The 23027-nt window shown below is 44.3% G+C and overlaps 1 protein-coding gene across 5 annotated transcripts; it reads right to left on the bottom strand.

Moving 5' to 3' along the window:
* Positions 1-27: 27 nt before the first annotated feature.
* LOC108032590 (junctophilin-1) lies at positions 28-21954 on the bottom strand. Of its 5 annotated transcripts, none has more exons than XM_017106500.3 (9): positions 21787-21954; positions 8947-9728; positions 8184-8398; positions 6916-7184; positions 6716-6852; positions 6502-6642; positions 4547-6437; positions 2743-2943; positions 28-1991 (listed from the first exon to the last, which is right to left on the bottom strand). In XM_017106500.3, the coding sequence occupies exons 2-9, from the start codon at positions 9273-9275 to the stop codon at positions 1905-1907; spliced, it is 3270 nt and encodes a 1089-aa protein (XP_016961989.1). In that variant the 5' UTR covers positions 9276-9728; positions 21787-21954; the 3' UTR covers positions 28-1904. The 5 variants fall into 5 exon arrangements, with proteins under 5 accessions (XP_016961989.1, XP_016961986.1, XP_016961987.1 ...); XM_017106497.3 differs by lacking the exon at positions 21787-21954 and adding an exon at positions 20382-20842; XM_017106498.3 differs by lacking the exon at positions 21787-21954 and adding an exon at positions 14261-14316.
* Between the last annotated feature and the right edge of the window lie 1073 nt (positions 21955-23027).

Genomic DNA, 23027 nt, shown 5'->3' with positions numbered 1-23027 from the left:
AAACCCATTGAAAATAATTAAACAGCATTTCAAGGTTCGGCGTTGACGCATTTTATTATTTGTATTTAAAAAGTTGCTTTCATATGCATTCATTTTTGATATACTTTCTTGTTGTTTGTAACATTGAATAAGATTGAATCTTATGTTTCTTTTTGCCAGCTTGTTTCTTTGGTTACGCTTGCCAATCTGATAAACACAGATATATACACAAATTAGATTCATTAAATTTCGTATGCAAATATATATGTGTATGTATTATGAATATTTTTAAACAACGCTTATATGACCGTTGATCCAGTCGAATGCAAATCTTTTCATTTCAAATGTGTTTACTTTCTCAAAATGTATGCACCAGCCAACGATTTTCAGTTTAAGTCTTTCATTTCGTAAGTTTCTACACTTGTTCGATTCATCTTGTCCATCCTTTGAATGAAACGGCCTAGAAAGCATATCATTCTGCGAAAATACACTATGAGCTCTCTATCGGTACACACAAAATAGCCGAGGAAAGCATTAGGTTTAATAGTTCTCTATAATTGCACTTGATAGTATTTATTTAAGAAACAGAGTAAGAACAAATTGCAGGGTACACTTGCAAGGATGCGAATGTGCGGCTTTATTTATTTTCAATAATGTATGCATATAAAATAACAAATAAAAAATTAAATAATAATATTTAGAACATATTCGTACATCGTAAATGAAGTGAAACTAAAAACGATAAATTGCAACACTTTGAAATAATGACATCGTCCCAGCTATGAATTTAAACGTAAATTATCGAGAAGAAAATAATTATAGTTATACGATAATATTTTAAAATGTATATATACAGCTTCATTCATTAACAACCGCGCTCCGTTGCTTTAAAGTATATAATTTCCTTTTCAATTTTCATATTCCGTAAATCCCCCCTCAGACCTTCTCGAATTCAATTTGGTTTCGAAAATGTTCAACTGGTTAACCAAAAACAGAGCCCAAGATACTTGATATCTTGTAGCTGCTTTCTCATTGTGTTGGTGCTGTTTTCGGTCCCACAAAATTTTGCTAATTATACAAATATAGGTGTCACATCGTTACACTTTAAATATATAAATATGAGTACTTGTATTATTCGGTTGCCTTTTGTTTTGATTAAGTTGCTGACTAATGCATTTTCAATTGCAAATAGGAAAAGTTTCTTGGTTTTTTTGTTTTGGTTGCCTTGCATATGCCTAGGTTTGCGTTCGTATTATGAGTTATATATTAAGTAGCCAGAGTTTAAATATATTACGCGTTTATTTATCATGATTAAACATTGATTAGGTTATAGTGTTGTGTTTTGTTTTGGTTGTTTGCCTTTATCTTTACATTAAATGTGTAGAAAAATTCGTTAAATTGATTTGCATATAGTTATTCGATCTCCCCTCCAGCTCCTGGTTAGCCACAAATACAAAGTTTAATTGGCTCGACAAATTAAATGATTGGCTGCACAGCCACGCGGTCTAAGTATGTATTTAGTTTGCTACGATTTGTGCATTGCAGTTCTGCGCTATGAGTTAATTTAATTATCCATTATTTGGCTGCAGTCTAGACTTGTAATTCGATTTCCTTTTCCCATTGTTAGCGTGTTTCCTCATGTTATACATATGATATACATTTATGGTACTTTAGATACTTAAGTTGCTTTATAAACTGGTTGCTGCAAATGCTAAAAACCTATTAGCTCTCGTCCCAAAAACGCAAATTGTGGGCCATTCTGGGCCCCGCAGTGTCCGCGAAACTCTGCGACTCTGGGACTATCGGTGGCAGCCAAGACCACAGTGTCTTAGAGCCATCCGCTGACCCTGCCCCTGTCCCTGCCCCGAATCGCCCAACCCAAATCCGCCCCCGTCGTCCCGCGTCGTCCTGTGCATCCTCCGGCGCTAGGTGAGCATGTAGACAAAGAGCAGCGCCAGCGCGATGTTGAAAATCAGGACGAGCAGCATCAGTTGCTGGCGCACAAACCAGTCCTGGATAAGAAACAACATGAGTCAGTATAGAATATAATGATATTATATATAAGTCTATTACAATAAGTCAAAATTTGAGGTACACGATGTTTGTGGTACTAATCTCACATCAAGCTAATGTATCTTATGTCACATAATGTATCTTAAAGCCCACATTTTTTAGTTTTCCTTAAATATTTGGTATATTGATATTCTTACATTCTTTTTATGTATTAAAAAAAAGGTTTCCTTAAAATGTTTTTTTTTAATTAAATTTTAGAAATTCTTATATTGATTAGAAATTGTATTGTAACTCTTTTAAAGTATATATAATTAAATATTTTTATTAAGGTAAAATAAAAGACAATAATATAATTAATAGTTCTTTAGAAATTTTCTTTCACGTCTTTAAAGGAAACTATACTTTTGATCCTAAAAGGAAAATAAATCTCTTAAGAAAGTAATTCATTCCAATATTTAATAAGAAACCCATTTTATTTTAATATCTGGACCAAGCCATGCTTCGGTAAAAGGAAAATTAGTTGTATTCAGCATTATGAAAAATACCATAAATTATTGCTAAGAGAAAGCCTCATAAACTATGGATGAGTGCGCCATTAGCGTCGAAATATTGGGCAATACTATATGTTCACACAGAAGGTGGTTTGTGCCAGGGAAGCAATTGTAAAACCATTTCGGGGAAACAAATCAAACGAGGCACTTGGCCAACGAACTACCTATAGTACATGCCAATTAGTGATCCATCACTCACCTTAACCTGTGGACTGACCAAATACAGCAAGGGGTTTGCCTTGAGGCGCTCGTTGACCTCGATCTGGCGACGCACTGCCTCCCGCCGGGCGGATCCCAGGGCGGAGACCTCCTCGCGGCTCATGGCCTCCGTGGCGCGCGGCAGCTCCTGGAAATCGGGCATGGACTTCTTCCGCTGCAGCGTCACATTGATGGGCACCGACTGGAAAAATAGTTTAGAGATGTAATCCGGAAAATATGAGTGGTCAGCCATAGATATTCCACCTCCACGGGCGGCTCAACAATCCAGCTTTCACTGGCTCTTCTGGCCAAAAGGGCGGGCGAGAACATAAGGTCCTCCTCATCCTCCTCCGGATACCAGTCCATGTCGCACGGCTCTTAACTTTAAGATTTAATGGGGGAAAAGCTCTTCAGCTAGAGAGCTGCTTGCATAACGTTGGACAACTGTGTGTAATCTCTTGGTCTACAGGCGCTTCCAACTTGTAAACGAGTTGGACATGGCGTTCCGCCTTAACTAAACACCGAGAGTCTCCGTATCCGTCTCCGTGTCCGTTGGGGAGCCAAAAATAGTCCCCGAAAACCGCGGCACTACGGCAATGAGCCAAAACAACAACGGATATTGTCGCTGACTCTTCGCACAAAATTGCTTTCAGAATTTCTATGTATTTTTCTTGTTTTGAATGGCGCACATATTTCTACATATATAATTATATAGGGGCTTTTTCGAATCTCTCTGTAACGAATTGGTAATCCGTTGGGGCCGACGCGTCGTTTGCTACTAGCCTGGCAGGAAAATCATTTCGGAAAAAAGTCGCCAATGGGGGCCACAAAAAAAAGAACGGAACAAAATAAAGCGAGCGACACTTCCCGAGAGGATTTATTTATTGCCATGTCGCCGGCCTTCCAACGGCCACTTGTGGAGCGTTCATTTTCATTCCGCCGGAGAGAGTCGCGGCCGAGACTCTGAGATTCAGAGAGGTTTCGCACTCGGATTCAGCCGTATGGCACGCATGCATTCCGACCTGGCTGATCCGGCTGGCGTGCATTCGGGCCCGGCTATAAATAGGCCAGAATGGGCACATGTTCGCCCCGAGACGAGATGAGATGGCCGAGAAACGGTTCAAAATGAACACCCAGTCTCCGGCGATTCGACTCTCACTTGCTCCCACAATCACTTTCTCCCCCGCACACAAGACCGATGGCGTACGAATTAAGTTAATTGCTCGGATTAACTGTGTTATGAAATATCTCGGACCACCGGCCCGGGAATTCAGCTGATTCTCACACACTCTTGGGGCTCTCAAGAAGAGAGTTCCGTCTGTTACTTCGACCTTTTGTTTTGGGGCGAGTGTAACTTAAAGATATTTGGGTTTTCCCTAGTAAAGCATAGAATGCCTTATAATTTTTTTTTTAAATATTATGATTATCCTATCTTAAACAAACAGATAGGTTATAAAAATGTATGATCTTCCTCAAGACAGTTCCTAGAAGATAGAAGATTGTATGATATACCTATACAAACAAAGTTAATATTTTTGTATACATAACCTAACAAATACCTAATAATATCTTTTTTTGTTTTTCGTTCTCACTCTTCACAGAAGTATTAACAATTATAACAGACTGTAGAAGATTGTTTAAGTCGAATAATCTAACGTAGTATTCAACTCTTTTGGAAAATGAATTATTTTTCTCTAATTCTTTGTTTCTAGATCCAGCATTAAAAAACTTAACCAATATTTTGCTTATGTTCAAAATTTGAACTATTGAGCTGAAATTGATTTTTCTGGGGGTTAACCACTCACCTTCATCTTCTTGCCGCCTCCACCGCCGCCGCCTCCGCCTCCCTTTCCGCCCATGGCCATGCCCACCGGCGTGGCCGGCTTGGCCGGCAAGTAGAGGCTCTCCGTGCGCTTGGGCTGCAAGGGCGAGGGAATGATGTCCTGGCCAAGGGTCCGCTGGCGCAGCAGCACGTCCTCGAACGGCTGGTTGGGCGACGAGAAGAGCGGCTCCGTCTTGCCCAGGCTGGGCGCTCGTCCTCCGGCGCCCAAGCTGGGTGTTCCAGCCCGCGACAGTCGTCCTCCTGCTCCTCCAACTGATCCTGCGCCCGTTCCCGAGGGCAGCGATCCGTTGCCAGTCATCGACGAGGCTCCGGCTCCAGGTTGCGGGGTGGATCCGCGGAATACTGAGCCCGCCCGAGGGCGTCCATCGGGAGTGCTGGTGCCACCGCCGCCATTGGTCACCGGATCGGCGATGCCCGAGCGGTCCAGGGATGTCTGCCGCGATCCGGCGAAGGCTCCGCTCAAGCGGCTGGCCGCCCGGGCATATCGATCGATGGAGGAGTCGCGACTCGGCGGCCTCTTGTAGTGGTCAAAGTGGTCGATGGACGACTGCTGGCCCATCTGGCCCAACATGGGCGGTCTGCCACTGCGCTGTTGCTGCTGGGCAGCTGCCATGGCGGCGGCATTGGCGGCCATTGCGGCAGCGGCGGCCGTCTCCTGGATTTGCTGTTGTTGCATCTGGGAGGCGCGACGCAGCAGGTTGGAGGCATTGTGGGTGGGCGAGGCATGCAGCGAGGGTTGCTGCTGGAGTTGCTGATGCTGCTGCTGCTGCTGATGGAGCTGCTGTTGCTGCAATAGTTGCTGTTGCTGCTGCTGCAAGAGTTGCTGTTGCTGCTGCTGATGCAATAGTTGCTGCTGTTGCTGCTGCTGTTGCTGTTGCTGCTGCAACGTCTGTGGCTGATTGGTGCCCGCGCCGAAGGGCACCTGCGTCTGGTTCTGGTTGGCTGCCTGGTTCTGCTTGAGATTGGGATTCGCATTCAGATTGGGATTGACCTTGGCCTGGCCGGGCGGCTGCTGTTGCTGGAACTGATATGCAGGATTCATTTGCGGGTTGCTCTGTTGCTGGTTCAACTGCTGGTGTTGCTGCTGGTGCTGCTGCTGGTGGTACATCTGATTGATGGCGCTGATGACCTGGGCATGGTTGGGCTGGCCCTGGCTCACCATGCCTGAGAGATCCGTCTGCGGGGAGACGGGCAGCTGTTGCGAGTACATCGACGACGGCACGGGGCACTCCGAGTCCAACTTCTGCTGCGACATGCGGCGCTGCTGCTGCTGTTGCTGCTGCATGTTGAGATATTGCTGCTGCCGCTGGGCCTGCGTGGCATAGGCATCCGAGCCGCTGCTGCTCGTGGGGGAGAACTGACCCTGCTGCTGCTGTTGTTGCTGGGGCGTGGGCATGCTTCCACCCACGCCCATCTTAACACCTGCGTCGGCGGCAGCCGCTGGCCCCGGACGGAATCGCTCCCGTTCCCGGAAGCGCAGCTTCTCGAAACGCTCCAGCACGGAGGGCTTGAAGTCGGGCGCAAATTCCCTTGCCATCCGCACCGCGTTCTCACAGTCCATACGGGCCTGCTCCGCCGCCGCGTCCGCATTCTGGGCCTTGGCCGCCGCGGTGGCCATCCGGGAAATGGCCATGTCGGACCGCTGCATGGCCATCTTGAGGGCGCGCTGGGCGGAGGTCAGGGCCGCCGCGATTCGGTCGCGTAGCTTGCGCGAACGCGCCAGGAACAAATGCTTCTTCTTCTGGCTGGTGATCAGGATGTTGTTCTTGTACTTGCCCTCCTCCATGGTTCCGTCGCGGAAGGTCGTCACCCCGTAGCCGTGCTTCCGGTTGTTGTACCACTCGCCCTCGTACCTTTTTAAGGGGATTTAAAGTGTTAATAATGTATAGTTTGGACAGCCATTAGTTGACCACTCACTTGAGTCCATCGCTGCGCTCCGCCACGCCGTGACCACAGCGCTTGTCCTTCTTCCACTCGCCCATGTACGTTTCCACCACCGTGGGGTCCAGCTGCTCGTCCTCCATGGTGAAGCTGGCATTGGACTCCGTGTGGTTGGACCTGGAAAGGAAGGATATCGGGATAAAGTTGCGCTTTCGAATGCCTTACGTTATATACCAAATGCTATACTCACTTCGTGGTCAGGTTGGACTGCTCGGATCCGGTGCTGATCCAGGAGGCCGAGGACATGGTGGAGCGAATGCTGCCGGACGCGATAGTGCCCCGCTTCTCCAGATCGCCCGTGCTGCGCTGTTTGCGCATCTTGAGACCCTGTTCGGAAATATTGGCAAGTGAATAAATGAAATGAGATGCAAATCCCTCGCCCAAACTCACCATCAGGAATCCCTTCTTGCCGGTCTTGTCCGTCAAGCTGTTGCGTCGCACCGGCAGCTTATCGGACTTGGCCGTCAGGACGAAGCCGCCCCGGATCTCCTCCGCCTTCTCCGCCATCTTGGCCGCATTCCCGTTCTCGCCACTCCGCAGGGAGCTGAGCGAGGCATGGAGGTTCTTACGCCGATGGTGGGAGGCCAACCCGAAGGGCGCCGAGGTGCGGATGCCATAGCCGTGTCGCTTGCCCTCCTGCCACTGACCCTGGTATTTGCCTGGAAAACGAAGGAGTGCATTAGAACGACTGCAGCAGTCCACCTCGAACAATTGTTATGCTAATGGAACTCCCATCCGCAGACCGCAGTGCCAGCTTTTCCACTTTTCCGCTCTCTTTTTCCCCGAGTTGGGCCAAGTGAAATACTTGCCCTTTCCCACGGGCTTCTATTAATGGCTCCACGTGCCATTTCCCTTCTGCCCAAAGCCATTGGGTCTTAAGTAATACGGCACATTTATATACAGAGAAAAATTAAGTCAACTATCGATTTTATTTACACAAAAGCGTGCAATGCTGAGAAAATAATATTATTCATCTGAATTTATCAGTTATTAATAATTATTAACTGAATCTGAATATTTGAAAAAAGCTAAACTTATTACTTTAGGTTTTTCGATTTTCTATTCACAATACCATTTTTTCAGTGTTGCTTTTCCTGTTCACCAGGTTAATTGTGGAATTAGAACTTACGTTAGTTGATTAGGAAATGCTACTTAGCCCCGGTTAATGCTAATTGATAGTTATGCGCCAATTCCTTTGGGGTAAAGGTCGACATTTGCATTTGCACTGCGACCGCAGCCAACCAATTCCCTAATGGTGGATATGGTCAGAACTTGGTTGTCCGGCCATGTGTTTTCCCCTGACTATGAATTTCAGGCAGAAAAAGCCGCACTCATGCAGAAAAAATGTATGAGAACCGAAGCGGGAAAGCCAAATATCATTGAACTGCGCGGGGAAATAAAATATGACGTCAGGCTGGGTCGTGTGGTCGGTGGAGGTGTAAGGATGTGTGCGCCCGGCACACATACACGTCCCTGCGTTCCCAGAAATGATTACAGAAGCGTCAAAAAGTAAAACAACGGCCAGAGAACGAACCCATGTCAGCCCCGCCGTTTTGAAAGTGAGCCAAAAGCCAAAATCCAAACGCAAAATGATCTCATGCACATTACGTATACGCAGCGCATGGCGCCCCACGTCCCGTCAGCCGTCCATCACTTACCGCCATCCGCATAAGTCTCGCATCCGGACCCGTCCTGGTAGCCCTCGTTCCAGGTGCCCTCGTACTTGGCCGTCGACACGGTGCTCTCGCGGACGCCGTAGCGCCCCTTGTGCCCGTCCTTCGACCACTCGCCGCGGTAGATCTGCCGCCCGATCTGCTCCACGCCCAGCCCGTGGCGGCGTCCGTTCTGCCACTGACCCTCGTAGTGTGAGCCGCTGTGGGGGAGTAGAGAAGGTCAATGTCTCAGTTAGCAAAATAATTTAAAACATAATTTATTATTGGTAACAACTTATTACTTTATAAGGCAGTTTATCAAATCTGACATTACCATTGAAAAGAAAAAACATTGTACTGAATTTAGGGCAGACAATTAAAAAAACATGTGGATACAAATTTATCAAAGTATATAACAGGTAGAAGATAACGATTCTGACACTATAAGTAAATGCATTTTATTTTATATAAAACGGAGTAATGGGTATCTGATAGTCGCGGCACTAAGCTACAGCGTTTCTTCTTGGTAAAATGATTTCTTCTAAAGCTTAGATCTTTAATTTTGGGTGTCATATGTCATATGTTATAAGTTTTTTTGTCAATTGAAGATACATACATAAAAATATGATTTTTAAATTGCCTATCCTAAAATACTTCAGCTCGATAACCTTAAACCTAGATATGCTATGCACTGCCGAAGCTAGAAAAACTGAGATATCTGTGATATCTCCGTGGCATTTTGGCATTCATATCATATCTTCTAACTCACCTGGGCCAGATGTACGATCCGGACACCTCGAAGCCGTAGTTCCAGGCGCCGGCGTAGGCGCCCTGGTGCTTGGGGCCCGTGCAGACGCCATGCCCGTGGGCCTTGCCCTCGTCCCAGCCGCCGCAGTAGGTGCCACCGTCCTCGAAGTCGAAGCGACCGCCGTTTATGGGGCCACGCCTACCGCCGGACGCCTGGGAGGCGGCGTAGGCGGCAAGGTCGCCGCCATTCTGCTGCAGTTGCTGCTGCTGCTGTTGCTGCTGCAGGAGCTGTTGCTGTTGCTGCTGCTGTTGCTGTTGCTGCTGCGGCGTCAGTTGGCCAGCCTGTTGCATGCTAGAGGCTCGGGTTCTAAAGCTGAGAGCGGTTTAATGTCGATGTGGATACTGCTGGTGACTTCGCCTTGGGCTTTTTGTGCCTCCGCCTGCTGCTCATTGATTTCCCGCTCGACTGTTGCTCTGGCTGTTGCCTCATCTGATCCTGGTTGCGATCTAGTTTCTATAGTTGCCGTTCGTTTCGCTTGGGTTCGTTTGCTCTGCTTAACCTAGTGTGGTGCTTTAGGGCTAGTTAATATATTCTGTGTGGTGTGGTTAAATTGTTGGGTTTTTCACTGAAACGCGAAAGTTGCAATTTGTTGCCTTCTCCTTCGATTTTCCCTTGACTCGACTTCAAAGTTGCTTTAACCGAGCGTCCGATGTCAATGTCCTCTGACAGTTGCGGCTATGTTTCTCTATGCTAATGTCGTAGGCCATTCTTGGTCATTCACCAAAAATAAGTCGGCAAGTGATCTGTAAAACAAAAAACGAAATTTGAAAAAAAGCACAGTCTACTAAGAAATTAAGCACATATTCAGGGATCATAAAATACTTTACTTTGCTTTAAGTGAAATGCATCAAAATTTACAAGATTTTTATGGATAAATCAACAAAATGAAACTATCAGTGTGGGGAAATATGGCATAAGATAGATGGTTTAAGATATTTTCCAGGAAATTTATCGCATTATGCAATTGAGTTTACAAAGAAATTAAGCCCATATTCAGGGGTCATAAAATGCTTTGCTCACTTGTAAGTGAAACGCATAAACATTTACTGGATTTCAGTGAATAAATCAGCGAAACGGAACCATCGGAGTGGGAAAATGGCGCATATTGAGGGTGATTTATAAGGCGCGTTTAATTGATTTTTATCTGGCGAAAGATACCCCCCTTAAATTCTACGATTTGTATGGTTTGGGGGGATGAATTCAGAGGGGCTGTTGGGGGATAGGGTTGGAAAATACCTTGGAGAAAAACGAGGGCGAGAGGATGACGATGTGAGGTGACGATGCATTATGGATGCGGTGTAATTGCATTCGATTGCGGTTTTAACGGCCGCTCTCAGCGAGTTTCGTTTTTATTTTGCCTGGCACTGGCTGCGACCGAATTTATCGAATACATATAGATATATATCTGACCGATGTGCATGTGTACTCGAAAATGGGGATTTCGGTGTGTGCACGAGCCACGTCAAAGGCCGAAATTCTCAATGGCAGACCACCTCTCGAGTGGCTGGTGGTTTGCTCTGCCCCGCTCAGCTGTTTCCCTGGCACATATACGTATGGTTCTAGATACACCAATGTATGTGCTTAGAGGTACGCCCGATAGCAGTAGTAGAAAATCACGAAAAGTGCATAGTAGCAGGCGAATGCCACGAAGAGCACTTTCAGTGTCTTCATGGTTTTTGGCTCCTTTGCAGTTGTCACTTAGAATTTAATTTCGGGTTTTTGCCATCTTCTGGCAGGGCCATCTGTTTTTCAACTGGAGCTGGAGGAATTTTCTGTGATGAGTAATCTCCCTCCGTACACCAGAGATTTTATTATTATTTTTGTAGTTTTTTGTGGAATTTCTGCTTTAACGAGCCTTAACTAAACGAAACGAAATACAGAATTTTGCGTTCATTTTGGGGCATAAAAGAGTATGATTTAAAGAATTCTTTGCCTACTTATTTTTCAAGTGAATTTCGGTATGTTTTATAGGAGGTAAGGGGCGGGTCGCTCTTTATTTTCAGGGATAAAAAAGGATGATAGAATTATTTTTTTGTATATTCATTTTTTCAAGTGAATTTTGGTGTGTTTTTAAAAAATGCAGGACAGTTCGACTACCAAAGCGTTTTTTGTGTTAATTTTCGGGAATATAAAAAAATATGGTTTGGTGCTTTATATGGCTGTTGGTTTTTTTCAAGTGAGTTTCGGTATGTTTTGTATGGAACGCGGGACAGTTCAACTACAAATCCCTTTAACAAAGAACCAGAAATCGCGTATACGCCATGTTGCAGCATTCCACACTAGTGCAAAGGGTCAAAGGGCCAAGAACTGGCAAATATTCACTCCACTCAATCGAGAATTCATACGAATTGCAATTCCCCGGAATGAAGAGTGCTAAATCACTGCTGTTTGGAACCATTGGACTCTCCGGTCTTGTTTACTTTAATCATCTTGCAACACGACGTACTCGGCAAACATTCAGCTTCATGCTGGATTCTTTGGTTTTTTGGTCTGTGCGTCGGCATTAGCTGCTGACTGCTGCTCGGTTTTATTGTTCTTCTGCGGTCGACGCCAAAACGATTTGGGTTTTCGAAACGAGATGAGTCGAGACAAGACGCCAGGAGAGGCGAATTCTTCAGAAGCTTTGTTATTAATAGACAGCGTACACACACCGAGCGAAATCGAGAAAAAAGTTCGGCGAACGGGGGCAGAGACAACGAAGGGTGTCTTTCTCTTCTTTCCTCCTTCTCGGAGTCTGGCAATGTTGTTTTGTTTAAACATTAATGATGATGAAAACACACGCAACCAGGGCAACAATTTCCCTCTTCCCGGGGCTTGCTTTAAACAAAATTGATGCCGAGCCGGAGAGATTTGGCCAGAGGATTGCAGCAACAGGCGGAGCCTGTTTATGGCCAGGTGAGTTATGTTTGCACACCTGCTGGAGAGTGCCACTGGTGGCGCTGCCATACACTTTCCTAACTACTCGGCCATACTTTATAATGCGGAACATAATGTGGAAAACTTTCTGTGTTTGGCGAAATTATTAAACTATTTGAATGAGAAAAAGTGGACTCATGTCGAATAAGAGTTAGATATTTTAATATTTAAGGTATTTAAATCGGTAGCAGCAGGGTTGCTTAATAATGGTAAAATAAAATTGCTAACTCTATACAAGATATATTATTATTTGTTAATATTCTAATGAAATAAATTCATAAAATTACAAAAATACATTTCTCTGGGTTAATGAACTTTCGAATATTGCACATAACTTATAAACGGATCTAACAGATATGTTTGCCGTTATTTAAATATCATTCTCAATAAATTTCAATTGGCAAAGATAAAGAAGTACATATATTTAAGAATGTTTCCATGGAGAAGATCACTAACCTATCTGTGTTAGATACATTAAATTATTTTGCTCTGCCAATTCAATAAATCTGTAAACTAATTTTCTAGTTTAAGAGTGGTTTCTACATTTATTTCAGATGCAACTATATAGCACACCATTAAAAATGGCAATCAATCTGATAGGGGACTGCGATGCTGTGCAAACCATCGATTCAATCTCGTTCGCCTGGTCAACAAATAGAGCAATCTGCCCCGAGCAGCCTCAGTAAATATTTCCCAGGCCATATTATCACTCTCTGATAAAGAACATTTACGTATGAGCATTTATTTATACCCAGGCCAGCGGCCAGAAAACACATTGCAGAAGACGGGGCGGCATGTATCATTGTTATTTTAAAAGATTTTCGAACAAAGCTGAGGCGAAAGCAAAAACCAAAACCAAAAGGCAAACAAAATGGGATATAGTCGAGAACAACTGAACTGAAATTCGCTCGCCGAACTCGAGCAACGAAAATATTCGTAATATTGTTCAACCGTATTTTAGTGCTTGCCAAAGTCTATTTCATTTTCACTCGGCTTGCTGCCTGTTTTTCTTTTCTCATTTTATTTTCTGGCAAAAACTGTCCCCGCCCGCGTTTTCTTTGGGCTATAGTTTCTTTTCATTCCTTTGCGTCTCTTTGCTTTTCCTCAAATCTGCCTTGGGCTAGATGGATAGAAAATTAAATAATAGTCCACTGACTGACGTTGTCGATGTTGTTGATGAGCGTTTGTTTGTTGGATGCGTTTGGCTTTTAGTGGCATCGTGCTTTCGCCTCACTTTGGTTTAGACATCCTGCACTTTAATCAATTCGCACTGCACTCTCTCACGCACACACTGCCAGTGCCACACACACTGGCACCCTCCGACAGCCGCTCACACAGATACTCGAAAAGCGAACACGCAGCGTTCAGTTTTCGGTATTTTTAGCATATTTTTTCGTACAACTCGCACTATATTATATAGAAGATGGCCGAGGCAGTCAACAGCAGCACATTCTCTAAATTGAAATTATTTATAGGTTCACATAAATTAAGTATTAACACCCCACAGGCAACCGACTACTGTAGTTAGTTAGTTTGCACTTTGGGGTTTTTCTCTTGACACGAATTGGTTTTGTGGTCAATCCATTTTCTCTGAAGATTGCAAGTGGCAGGCTGAAAGTGCCCAGTGACATCGTGCCTAAGACTCCTTGGCCTATTGATTTTAGTTTCGGTTTTGGTGACCGTGTTTTCTGGGGATTTACACACTCCAAAAAGGCACGATTTGTTGAGCCCAGGGCGAATATTTGGCACTCTCGCTGGTAATTTATTCCATTCTCAATTGCCTTTTCTTCGTTAATTCATATTGTTTTATAACTTATTTAACGCAACGAAATTTTCCACTCACACACGCACAGAGCCAGCGAAACTCGGGCAAATTTGTTGGGAAAAAAATATGTGAGATGGGGAAAAGAGTGTGTGTGCCACTGTGTGTGTGTTTGGCCGCACAAACACACAGGTTAAAAATAGCAGAAAGTCAAAAAAAAATACAGAGGTTCGAGAGTTCAGTTTTGAGTTGCGAGTTCCATGCCTTTAAGTTACAGCTTATTCCAAAAAGACTGCTCATCCGGTCAGCTGTTTTTCTATCTATCTTTTGGAGGAGCAGCGCAGTCCGCTCCGGATGCGGATGCGAATTTGAAAAGCGAACGGAACGGAACGGAACGCACGAGCGGCGGGCAGCGACTGGCGGTCGTCCGAGATCGAGATCGGTATCGGTATGTGGGGATCGCGTAGTAACGACAACCCAGCGGCCGCACGACGACGGGAGAGTCGGAGGAAGAAATTCGCTTTCCCGCGCCACAGGGCGGATGAGAAACCCCTGCGAATCGGGTGCCCCGTTGCGTATACGCCCAGTTAAACTAACTTTCTTGTGCGGGTCCGACGCGACATTCGAGCGACACGTCCAAACGCCAAACGCTTGCAAAGCGAAAAGAAATCCCCGCCGCCATCGCCACCGCATTCAAGCCAATTTACTCGCTCTCTCCGGCGGAATTCGTTGGGATTCATCCATTTCAGGGATCCCTCGCTGAATTCATCCGAGAGACTGGAAAGCGACAAGTCGAGAGAACTGCAAGTTGCCACAATGAATCTGTATCCGAATCTGTCGCTTTCCGCTCTCTGGCAGAAACAGCTGTTGCATGCCACACACACACGCGGAAAACACCCGGCTACCAGTATACTTATAGCCTCAGTATGAGCAATATTTGGGCATAAGGAAATATGAATGAACGATCGTGATGGTTGCCATGCATCCATCCATCGCAGCCGTAGATCGCAATATTGTGTATGGTATGCTTTTGTTTGCCTTGGGCCAGGTAATTGGCTGAATGACAGCCGGTTATTTGCGGCTGACTCACGACGACCTCCTCTGTAAAGATCTCACAGGGGGGCGTTCCGTACTTATAGGTGATAATTGACAACGGTTTGCGGATAATATCGGCCATGACTATTCCAGCCAGGCTAATAGCAGGGCTTGCACTTTATGGCCAGTGTCCAACGGGCTAAAGTGCCCCGGCCAGCGGCCACTTAATATGCAGTCGACCGTCACATGTGCCCCACTTTCCTGTAAATGCAATTACCCCACATCTGGCCCTTTTCCCTGTACTGCCTTTGGCAAGGAGCTTAGGGAAATCCTCCCCTGACCCGAGGGATGTGGCGAACGCAGCCACAAAAGTAGCTCCTTTCGAGCCCCTCCCCACGCTGCATTCCCCTATTTGCAGTACACGTCACAGGCCATTAACTGGAGTACACAGACATAGACACGCACCCTCCTTCAGGCGGGGTGTTTGGGACTGCTGCAAAGTAAACAGGTTATACAATTTCTAAATTAAAAAACAAACAAGTGGCTGGAACATCATGTCACCCGCAAGCAGCAGTTAGCACACTCTATGCAACTCGGAAAGCATATAAATTTAATTAATTATGATCATATAGTGGGGGCTGAGTACCATCAACATGGCGACAAACATAATTCAATGTATCTCTCAAAAGAAAATATTTTAAGTAACCTCGATGCCCCTTCCTTTTACCCAAAAAGGTAATATTCTTTATTTGTATATTTTATAAAATGTATCTTTAAGATACGAATCTTAAATTATTACTTTTCTTTTTATTAGAACCGATTTTGCGATTCGAATTGAATAAATAAACTATATATCAGCATGTATTATGTTATTATATTTACCTACAACTTAAGGTGTTAGGGTATCCATCTCTCTGCCTGATGGATGTATCCCTCCCCTTTTAGCTTAAACATTTTCATTGTTTCTAAGCACACCCCGTGAGGTGGTGGTTTTCCCCATAATATAGACATTTCTAGAGAGGAAAAATACAGCAAGTACTGCAAAGCAAATATGGTAAATTATTCAGACGCCTGGCCCATCGCAGAAATATGAATTCCTTAAGTGGCATTAAATTCAACGAAATCTGATTCATGTGTCCTAAACGGTTGCCATTGAATCTTAGCAAAATTCCCAACTAAAAGCAATTCGATTCGATACAATCATCTCCGTGCCCCTCTCGTCAGCTGTCCGATCCAGAGCAATCTCCATTTCCTGGCTGGCAGATTATGAATTTAAAATGCTCTTTTTAATTTGCTTTTGATTGCCAAGCATATTTGTGCTTTTGCTTTTGGAATGCCATTATTTACGGTATCTCCTCCATTTCGTAGACATTTAATTTGTTTTCATCTTTCGTGTTTTACGGCCAGCCATCGCTCCTCCGTTCTGGCCAGAGATCGGAGATGGAACGATGGCGGAAATCAGCATCAGAAATACGCGCGTGAGTCACAGACCCTCCTTGACCTCGGCTAGAAGTTTGACGAGTGACGGAAATCGAAACATGAAAACATTTCCCCGGCCGAAAACAATCCTCAGTCAGTCACAATCCGAGATGGCTTCCAGCGGTCAGAGGGGGCAAGGTGGAAAATTGTTGGGAAACTCGGACACTGATAGGCAAATGATGCACATCACGACCGGCTTTGATTGATTACACTTCCCCCACCGAAGGAGCCTTTCAGTGGAGCGGATACCGACATGCTAATGGGAAGCTTAAGTACCATTATGGGTGAGAAAACGAGAATCGAATGGGAAAGGTCCTTAAAACATGTATTATAAGATTGACTATCCTACAAACTAAATTTTTATTAGTTTTATAATATCCAAATTCCAGGTACATAAATAATCGGAAATTTAGAACTATCTTTTACTTAATCCTTAGATGAAAACGCATATATTAACATCCATGATATTTAAAATATTTAACCCTAAAAACTGCAATAGTCTTAAGGCCTTTATTTTCTTTTTAATATTTTAATTCCCCTTCGGTAATTAGAGAAAACGTTCTGATGCGTTGCACTAGAAATCCACTTCAAATCAGGCCAAACGACAGGCTCTTGGAAAGGACTTGACGGGTTCTTTGAGCTGCCTGATGGCGAAACCAGATCGAAGGAGGCAGGGGGCTAGAAATCCGATATACATAATGAAATATTCATACACATGTGGCGAGTCTCCCTTTCACTTTCCCCCCTCCCCCCTCCCCGTTCCCCCTTTCACTCGTATGCTCAACTTTCATTGTTGTGCCAAATACAAAAGGATTGCGAATCAACACACATGCACTCACACACCCGTACGCGAATATGCACTTACACTTACGCAAATGGCAGTTATGAGGGGGTGGCTGGTGGGCGGGTGGCTGACATAATAAGAATAACGAGAACAACGAGCGACAGCAACTTGAGGCTGCTTGAAGTCAACCAACACTCGGGCGAAAGGAAAGTTTCTCCTCTTCTCATGCTATAGAAACATCTACAGCTTCGGTACAAATAATAGTGGTGGTATCTAAAAAAAGTATAGTATTTAAAACGATCCTATTAACGACCCATGCTTAGGATTTCTTGAACGACCGTAAGATGATATATGCTATCATAAGTTTAGTAAATTAAAAAGATGCTATATAGGATAGTTGGGCGAAAACCACTTATAGAACTTACAAAACTTCTTATATAATTGTATATATAGAACTTACAAAACTTCTCATATAATTTTATAGGCCCTACAAAGTCATTATCCTTTGTTGCTTAAGTTTTTATTTTTTATCAATTGGATGTGTTAAAAAAATGTTACTTGAAAAAGGAATGTCATTAAAAAGTCCTAGTATAAAAGTATTTTAATAATATCTTTCAGAATTTACATCCTAAAAAGTACGACTATGAGATGTTATATAAATTTGTATACCTTTTTATGACTATTTTTTTTGTAGTGTCTAATCCCACCATCATTGTTATCTCAGCCTCAAGTGTGCGGCACACCGAGATGAATATTTAGTGGGGCTAGGGCCATGACTATGGCTATCCCATGTCCCGGTGCTTCTGGATTGCCGCGATAAGCCAGAAAGCCGAGGGAGACAACAGCAATCGACATCGGCATCGACGTTAAGTGTTTATGGGATGTGGGGGAGGGGCTGTTCGTGGGTGTGTGAGGGCCGAAGGATTACAACAGCAACTAGTCATAACAATAACACTAAAACAAGGGATCCTGCCAGTCAGGCCAGCCATTTGGCACAGATACGCGCACTCACAGATTCTTCTTGGAATTCGAAATCGGGCTGTCCTGGGGCAAGCTCACGAGGACACAGCGGATGTGCAATGAGCGGCTGAAAATTTGTTTAACCAGCAGCAGCAACAGCAAAAGCAACAGCAGCGGAAATTAGGTTGCTCCTGGGAGCTGTTACATAAGGCCTGTGCGACCGAGTGTGCGTGTGGCTGACAGCAGACATAAATCTTGGCAAATATGCAAGTTGTGCCGCCCAGAAAGAGCAGCTAAGCCCAGCAGGGGGACGCACGAGCCACCGAGTGGCAAGTTGAGCCCGGAGACAAGATATGCAACAGGAGTGGACCAGCCACCGGAGAAGCAATCCCCCGACTCTGCCCCCTGTTACATTCTGGAACTATATTCCTCTTGGGTATTGCTTTCTAGGAAGATACAACACACAACACACGCCAACTAAGCTCTTTGAATTTAAAATTGAAAGAGAATAGGATGCCTAAGGTGTTACCGGACACAATCCTAACTCATATTTTAATGACTTTTTTGGAACTTAATAGCACTCAGTGTTTAGTATTTTTATATTTTAAATTTGTGAAAAATGGTTTTGTTATTTAGCACATTTAAAATAGTTTAACTTTTTAAGTATGCCGGCAGGGATTGAAATCTTATATTTTGTTTTTTTTTTCATTACAGAGTTTATGAAGTTTTAAATATTTTTATTTATGTTAGTTTTAATACTATTTATTTTTTATAAGCTCATTACTTTTTATAAAGTTCATACGCACTATAAAATGTGGGTAGCCATTATTATTTCTGAGTTACTATCATAAAAAAATAAATATATAATGTAAACACTCTTGATTCGTGATGCTTTTGGCTATGTAAAGAACACTTGTATTCAATAAAAATAGGGAATTTCCGGGTAAATAAATTCAAGAATCCAAGGAACATACCGTAGCCATGCATATGTTGTGACTTCTCTGAACCAACAAACGTGACGCGGTGGCCAAACAGGATGGCAAATCAGAGGAAAACCAGTGGACACAATCTGAAGGCGGAGCAAACAACAAACCCGCAGAAGCGGCAAGCAGACAGCCAGTGGGCGCACATTCAATTTAAAATTTCCTGTGCAGCCGATGCAAGGACACCGAAGGAAGAGCTCACAGGAGCTAGGAGCCAGGAGCCTAGGAAGAGCTTGATGAAATGACAAACAGGAGACGCGCCTGGCGGCGAAGGCGAACTAGGCAAAGAGCACACGGGATATCCGTTTCCGCCCGACAAGTGCCCGCCCACCGCCCACTTTTCGCCACCCCGAAACCAAAAGGTCGCACACAAACTTGCAATGAAGCGCAGTTTCAGCTGGCTTCCGGTTTCCCAGCCCACTCAGGACGAAGACAACAGCGACAACGGCAGGGGCACAAAGGACACATCAGCACATTCAAGTTTAGTGGCCGCATGCAAAATTCAAATTGACATAAACACCGAGACGAGCGCTTGATTGTGCGGCTTGTGTGACTGTTGCTGGCTATAAAAAGTGTGCACCACTCATCCATCCGCCGGCCGCCCTCCCATTCCACATACGCCGTGTGGTACCAGTAGCAGCAGTAATAACACGGCAAATGACAAATACAGTGGAGCTCCTACCCTCTAGAGGTAGTTGATTTTCTTGAAAATACCATTACCCCATAATAAACATATATAGTCTTTTTAAAGCAAATTTAAGTCTATCAAACATGGGATAGACTTTAATCCTTAGAACACTCTTACGAGAATCTCATTCAATACAAACAAAAAACTGTTCCAAAACTGAGTGATTATATGTGCGCTTTTGTATACATTTGTTTTTTAAAAGTAAGGGGAATTGTTCTCTTAAGACATTATTTGTAGGTAAAAATATCACTAAAGCCAAATTTAGTCTTCCCAAAGATGGAAATATTTAAAAACTTTTAAGGCAAAAACTGACTCATCATTATATATGGACTTTTAATGACTAAAATGCTTATTTTTGTAAAAATACTTTTTTTTTTTAAGTCAAAGAAAACATTCTCTTAAGACAAATGATTTGCCTTTTATGAAGATGCAAAGATCATTGTACTTATGTAAGTTCTTTGTTTTAAGAAGAAATACCAGAAATTCTTCAAAACAATACAGCTAAGTGTTGTATATTTAACTTATTTCATTTTGTTTACAAAAATAAGTGTATAAAAGCCATTTATTTGCAAATAAGATTTGTTTTTTGGCTTTCTGATTTATAGAGGCCTGACTGTAAGTGCGAGGATGGAGCAGGCAAGGGCTTAACATGCCACACGACCCCCCTGCCCCGAGTCCAAGTATCCGAGTGTGTGACGCAGACCGTGGGGTGGCTGAAGTTTGTTATTTCGATTTTCCACCCAGCCGATCGGGATTCGAGGTTGGGCTTATTTTATACTATCTACTCACAGATCCTCGGGGCTCCGCCCCCCGGCAGCTCCGCCACTTCTTGCACCAGTGCCCTGCAATTGTCTCCGCGCGTATATTGTTGGGCTATTTTTAGAGCCCAGTACCGAGGACTGGCAATTATCTGTGCAGTTATTTATCTTTCCGTGTGCCAGCTACTTGTGGATTCTTGGCGGTTCGCTCGGCCTCTGACGTGGTCGTGCAGTCGGATTAATAAATCGCTCAGGTATTACTCACTCGCTGTTAATTTAAATTTCGTTTATTCGATTATTGTTTATTGTTAGGATTGGCTCTGGGTTAGGGTCCCTCTTCCACAGCGCCTCGCGTTTAATATTTTCCTTTGTGTTTTGGGGGGAGAGGTTAATTTGTTCTATTCTATTCTAGTTTTTGTTTTTCTCGCGCGCGCGTTCGCGTTCGTTTCGTTTGAGTTGTTGGTTCGTTTCACACTGAGCGAGGGAAATCATTGAAATTTCCGCTCAGCCAAGAAATGAAAATGTTTTTTCGGCAAGGAACCGAAAAAAAACCAAAAAAGAGCTAGACAGTCGCCGCTCTCAGCTGCATTTTGGGGCGGAATATATTTTTTTCTTTTTAACCGAGAGGTGAGAGGATGATGGGCACCGCCAGTGGTCAGCGGTGAAGAGCTTTTCTCCCCAACCCACTCCAAAAAAAGGGGCAGGAGTCGCACCTCAAAGTTGCCAGACTGCCGATGTGGCGTATGCGTAATGCGGGTTTTCCACTCTAGAAGCGTCAAGTGCTCTTCGCCCAGAGGTCTATTGTTTGGCCAGCCTTAATTGCCGACGAGTCTCTGGGGAGGCGCGGGCTGGCACATTAAATTACAGCTCGTGTGCGCCTGACTACCAGATGATCCCGGTCTAAGTTTCCCCGTTATCGGATTACACGATTTCCCGGCGAAAACTCGACTCCTGACGATTCTGGGGAAATCCCACAATTACAGCTGCCAGCGAGCGCCTGAAAATATCTAGTTCGTCATGTTTAACCTTCAGCGGCAGCGGCGCATTGGACCTTGAATTATAAATTAATTAGAGTCGGAAGCGGCCAGTGAAAGGCAGCCATGGCCACGGATACGGATACGGATGTGGATGTGGATGTGGGTGGACAATGGGCGATGGGTGGGTAGTGGTTCACCGAAAGCCCCGTTCAAGGACTCGCACACAGTGGCGCGTATCTGTGTGTTTATGTGGCATCTACAGGTAGCCGCAGCAACGACACCCACAACTTCTCTAGAGCCTAACCAACCAACCCGCTTTTGTTTCGATTTTCTAACGAAATCGAAACTCTACACTCGGCCGGGGAAAACAATGGGGAGCGAGTGAGAGAGAGAGAGACACGGAGCGAAAGAGAGGGCCGGAGAATGGGGGTCTGACTGAAAAGAGACAGAGTGACATACTGCGCTTTGGGAAATGCATTCCACATCCCAGTGAGAAGGAGGCTGCATCCTTGATGCCGCTGCAAATTGGCCGAGTCCAAACTTTCCGCTGACTCAACAACTCCGTTGCTCCTGACCACTTTTCAAAACTTTCCAGCACTCGTTTTGGGTAAATAATTCATGTCGAATATATTTTTAAGAGCACACAAACACTCGAACACTCACAGAGGTTCACCAACACCGAGGCAGTCGCGTAACCAAAACAATCCTGTCACTCGAAGGCCGAAGAAACGCTTTTCCTGGAGCCCGTTGCGACCAAGGACGAGCCCTCGCCTCGACTGTCCTGTGGCAACTGAGCCCCACTGCACTTGGAAGCTCTCTCGTTGTTTGGCTCCCATTTTCCCCCACTCTTCCTTTTCCATTTCCCATTTCCCACCCGGTGACCAAGTTTCCCTCGGCTCGCGTTCGGCTGGCGAAGCGAGGTGGCATGTAGGCCACAACAGAAGCGAGCCTCCTTTTTATCGAATTTTTGAGCACACACGCAGGACACGACATCCTGGCAGCGGCGAGAAAGCTTTTCCAGGCGCGCGGCAAAGGGGTGAAAAGCTGGGCTGGCAGGTCCGTATGCTGGCGGTAAATTGCAGGCCAACAAAGTTGTAAACAAATCATTAACGTGCTGGAATAACCTGGGGCGGCAGGACAGTCGGCTATCAGGCGGAAAATTCACGTCCTCCGGAGTGGGTCCCCACGAGCTTCGAGGAGCTTTTACCAATGTCTTTGAATAATTCCTTTTAAGAAGACCTTTACTGTTAAAGATATATTGTTAAGTAAAGGACGGATTTTTGGGATGGCATTAACATTAAAAAATAAAATTTTTAATCAACCATTTTGTAAGTTATATTTTTGTAAAATTCTTGAAACTTAAAAACATTTGTTAACTTTAAAAAAGTTCTTAAAAATGTTACATTTTTTTAAATATTTTATTGAATAATAAAAACATTTGAACACATTTAAGCCCAATTTAAATGTTGTTTTTGAAGTATTTGTATTACCTTTGATTTTAAATGAATTATTTTGGGTTGTGTTATCAATTTAAGTGTTAAAATTTAAAGTTTACTTGATATTTTTCAATTTACTAAAGGTCATGTATACAAAAACACGCTGAAAACTCGAAAACTTAGAAAATAAACTTCGTATTATATATTTCAAATCTAAACCGGAAGTAGCATGCGCCCTCTAGCGCTCAGCCAGCGAAACTTTTT

This window comes from Drosophila biarmipes, chromosome 2L, assembly GCF_025231255.1.
Source record: "Drosophila biarmipes strain raj3 chromosome 2L, RU_DBia_V1.1, whole genome shotgun sequence".
In the NCBI taxonomy this organism is placed as follows: Eukaryota; Metazoa; Arthropoda; class Insecta; order Diptera; family Drosophilidae; genus Drosophila; species Drosophila biarmipes.
The sequence above is the reverse complement of the archived record's forward strand: the minus strand, read 5'-3'. Positions and strand labels throughout refer to the sequence as shown.

Excerpts from the sequence above, each read along its gene's own strand:
- LOC108032590 (XM_017106500.3), bottom strand. The coding sequence starts at position 9,275 with ATGCAACAGGCTGGCCAACTGACGCCGCAGCAGCAACAGCAACAGCAG. Across the intron at positions 7,185-8,183 it reads CGAGACTTATGCGGATGGCG|GCAAATACCAGGGTCAGTGG; the intron begins GTAAGTGATGGA and ends TTCGTTTTCCAG. Across the intron at positions 6,438-6,501 it reads GAGCGCAGCGATGGACTCAA|GTACGAGGGCGAGTGGTACA; the intron begins GTGAGTGGTCAA and ends CCCCTTAAAAAG.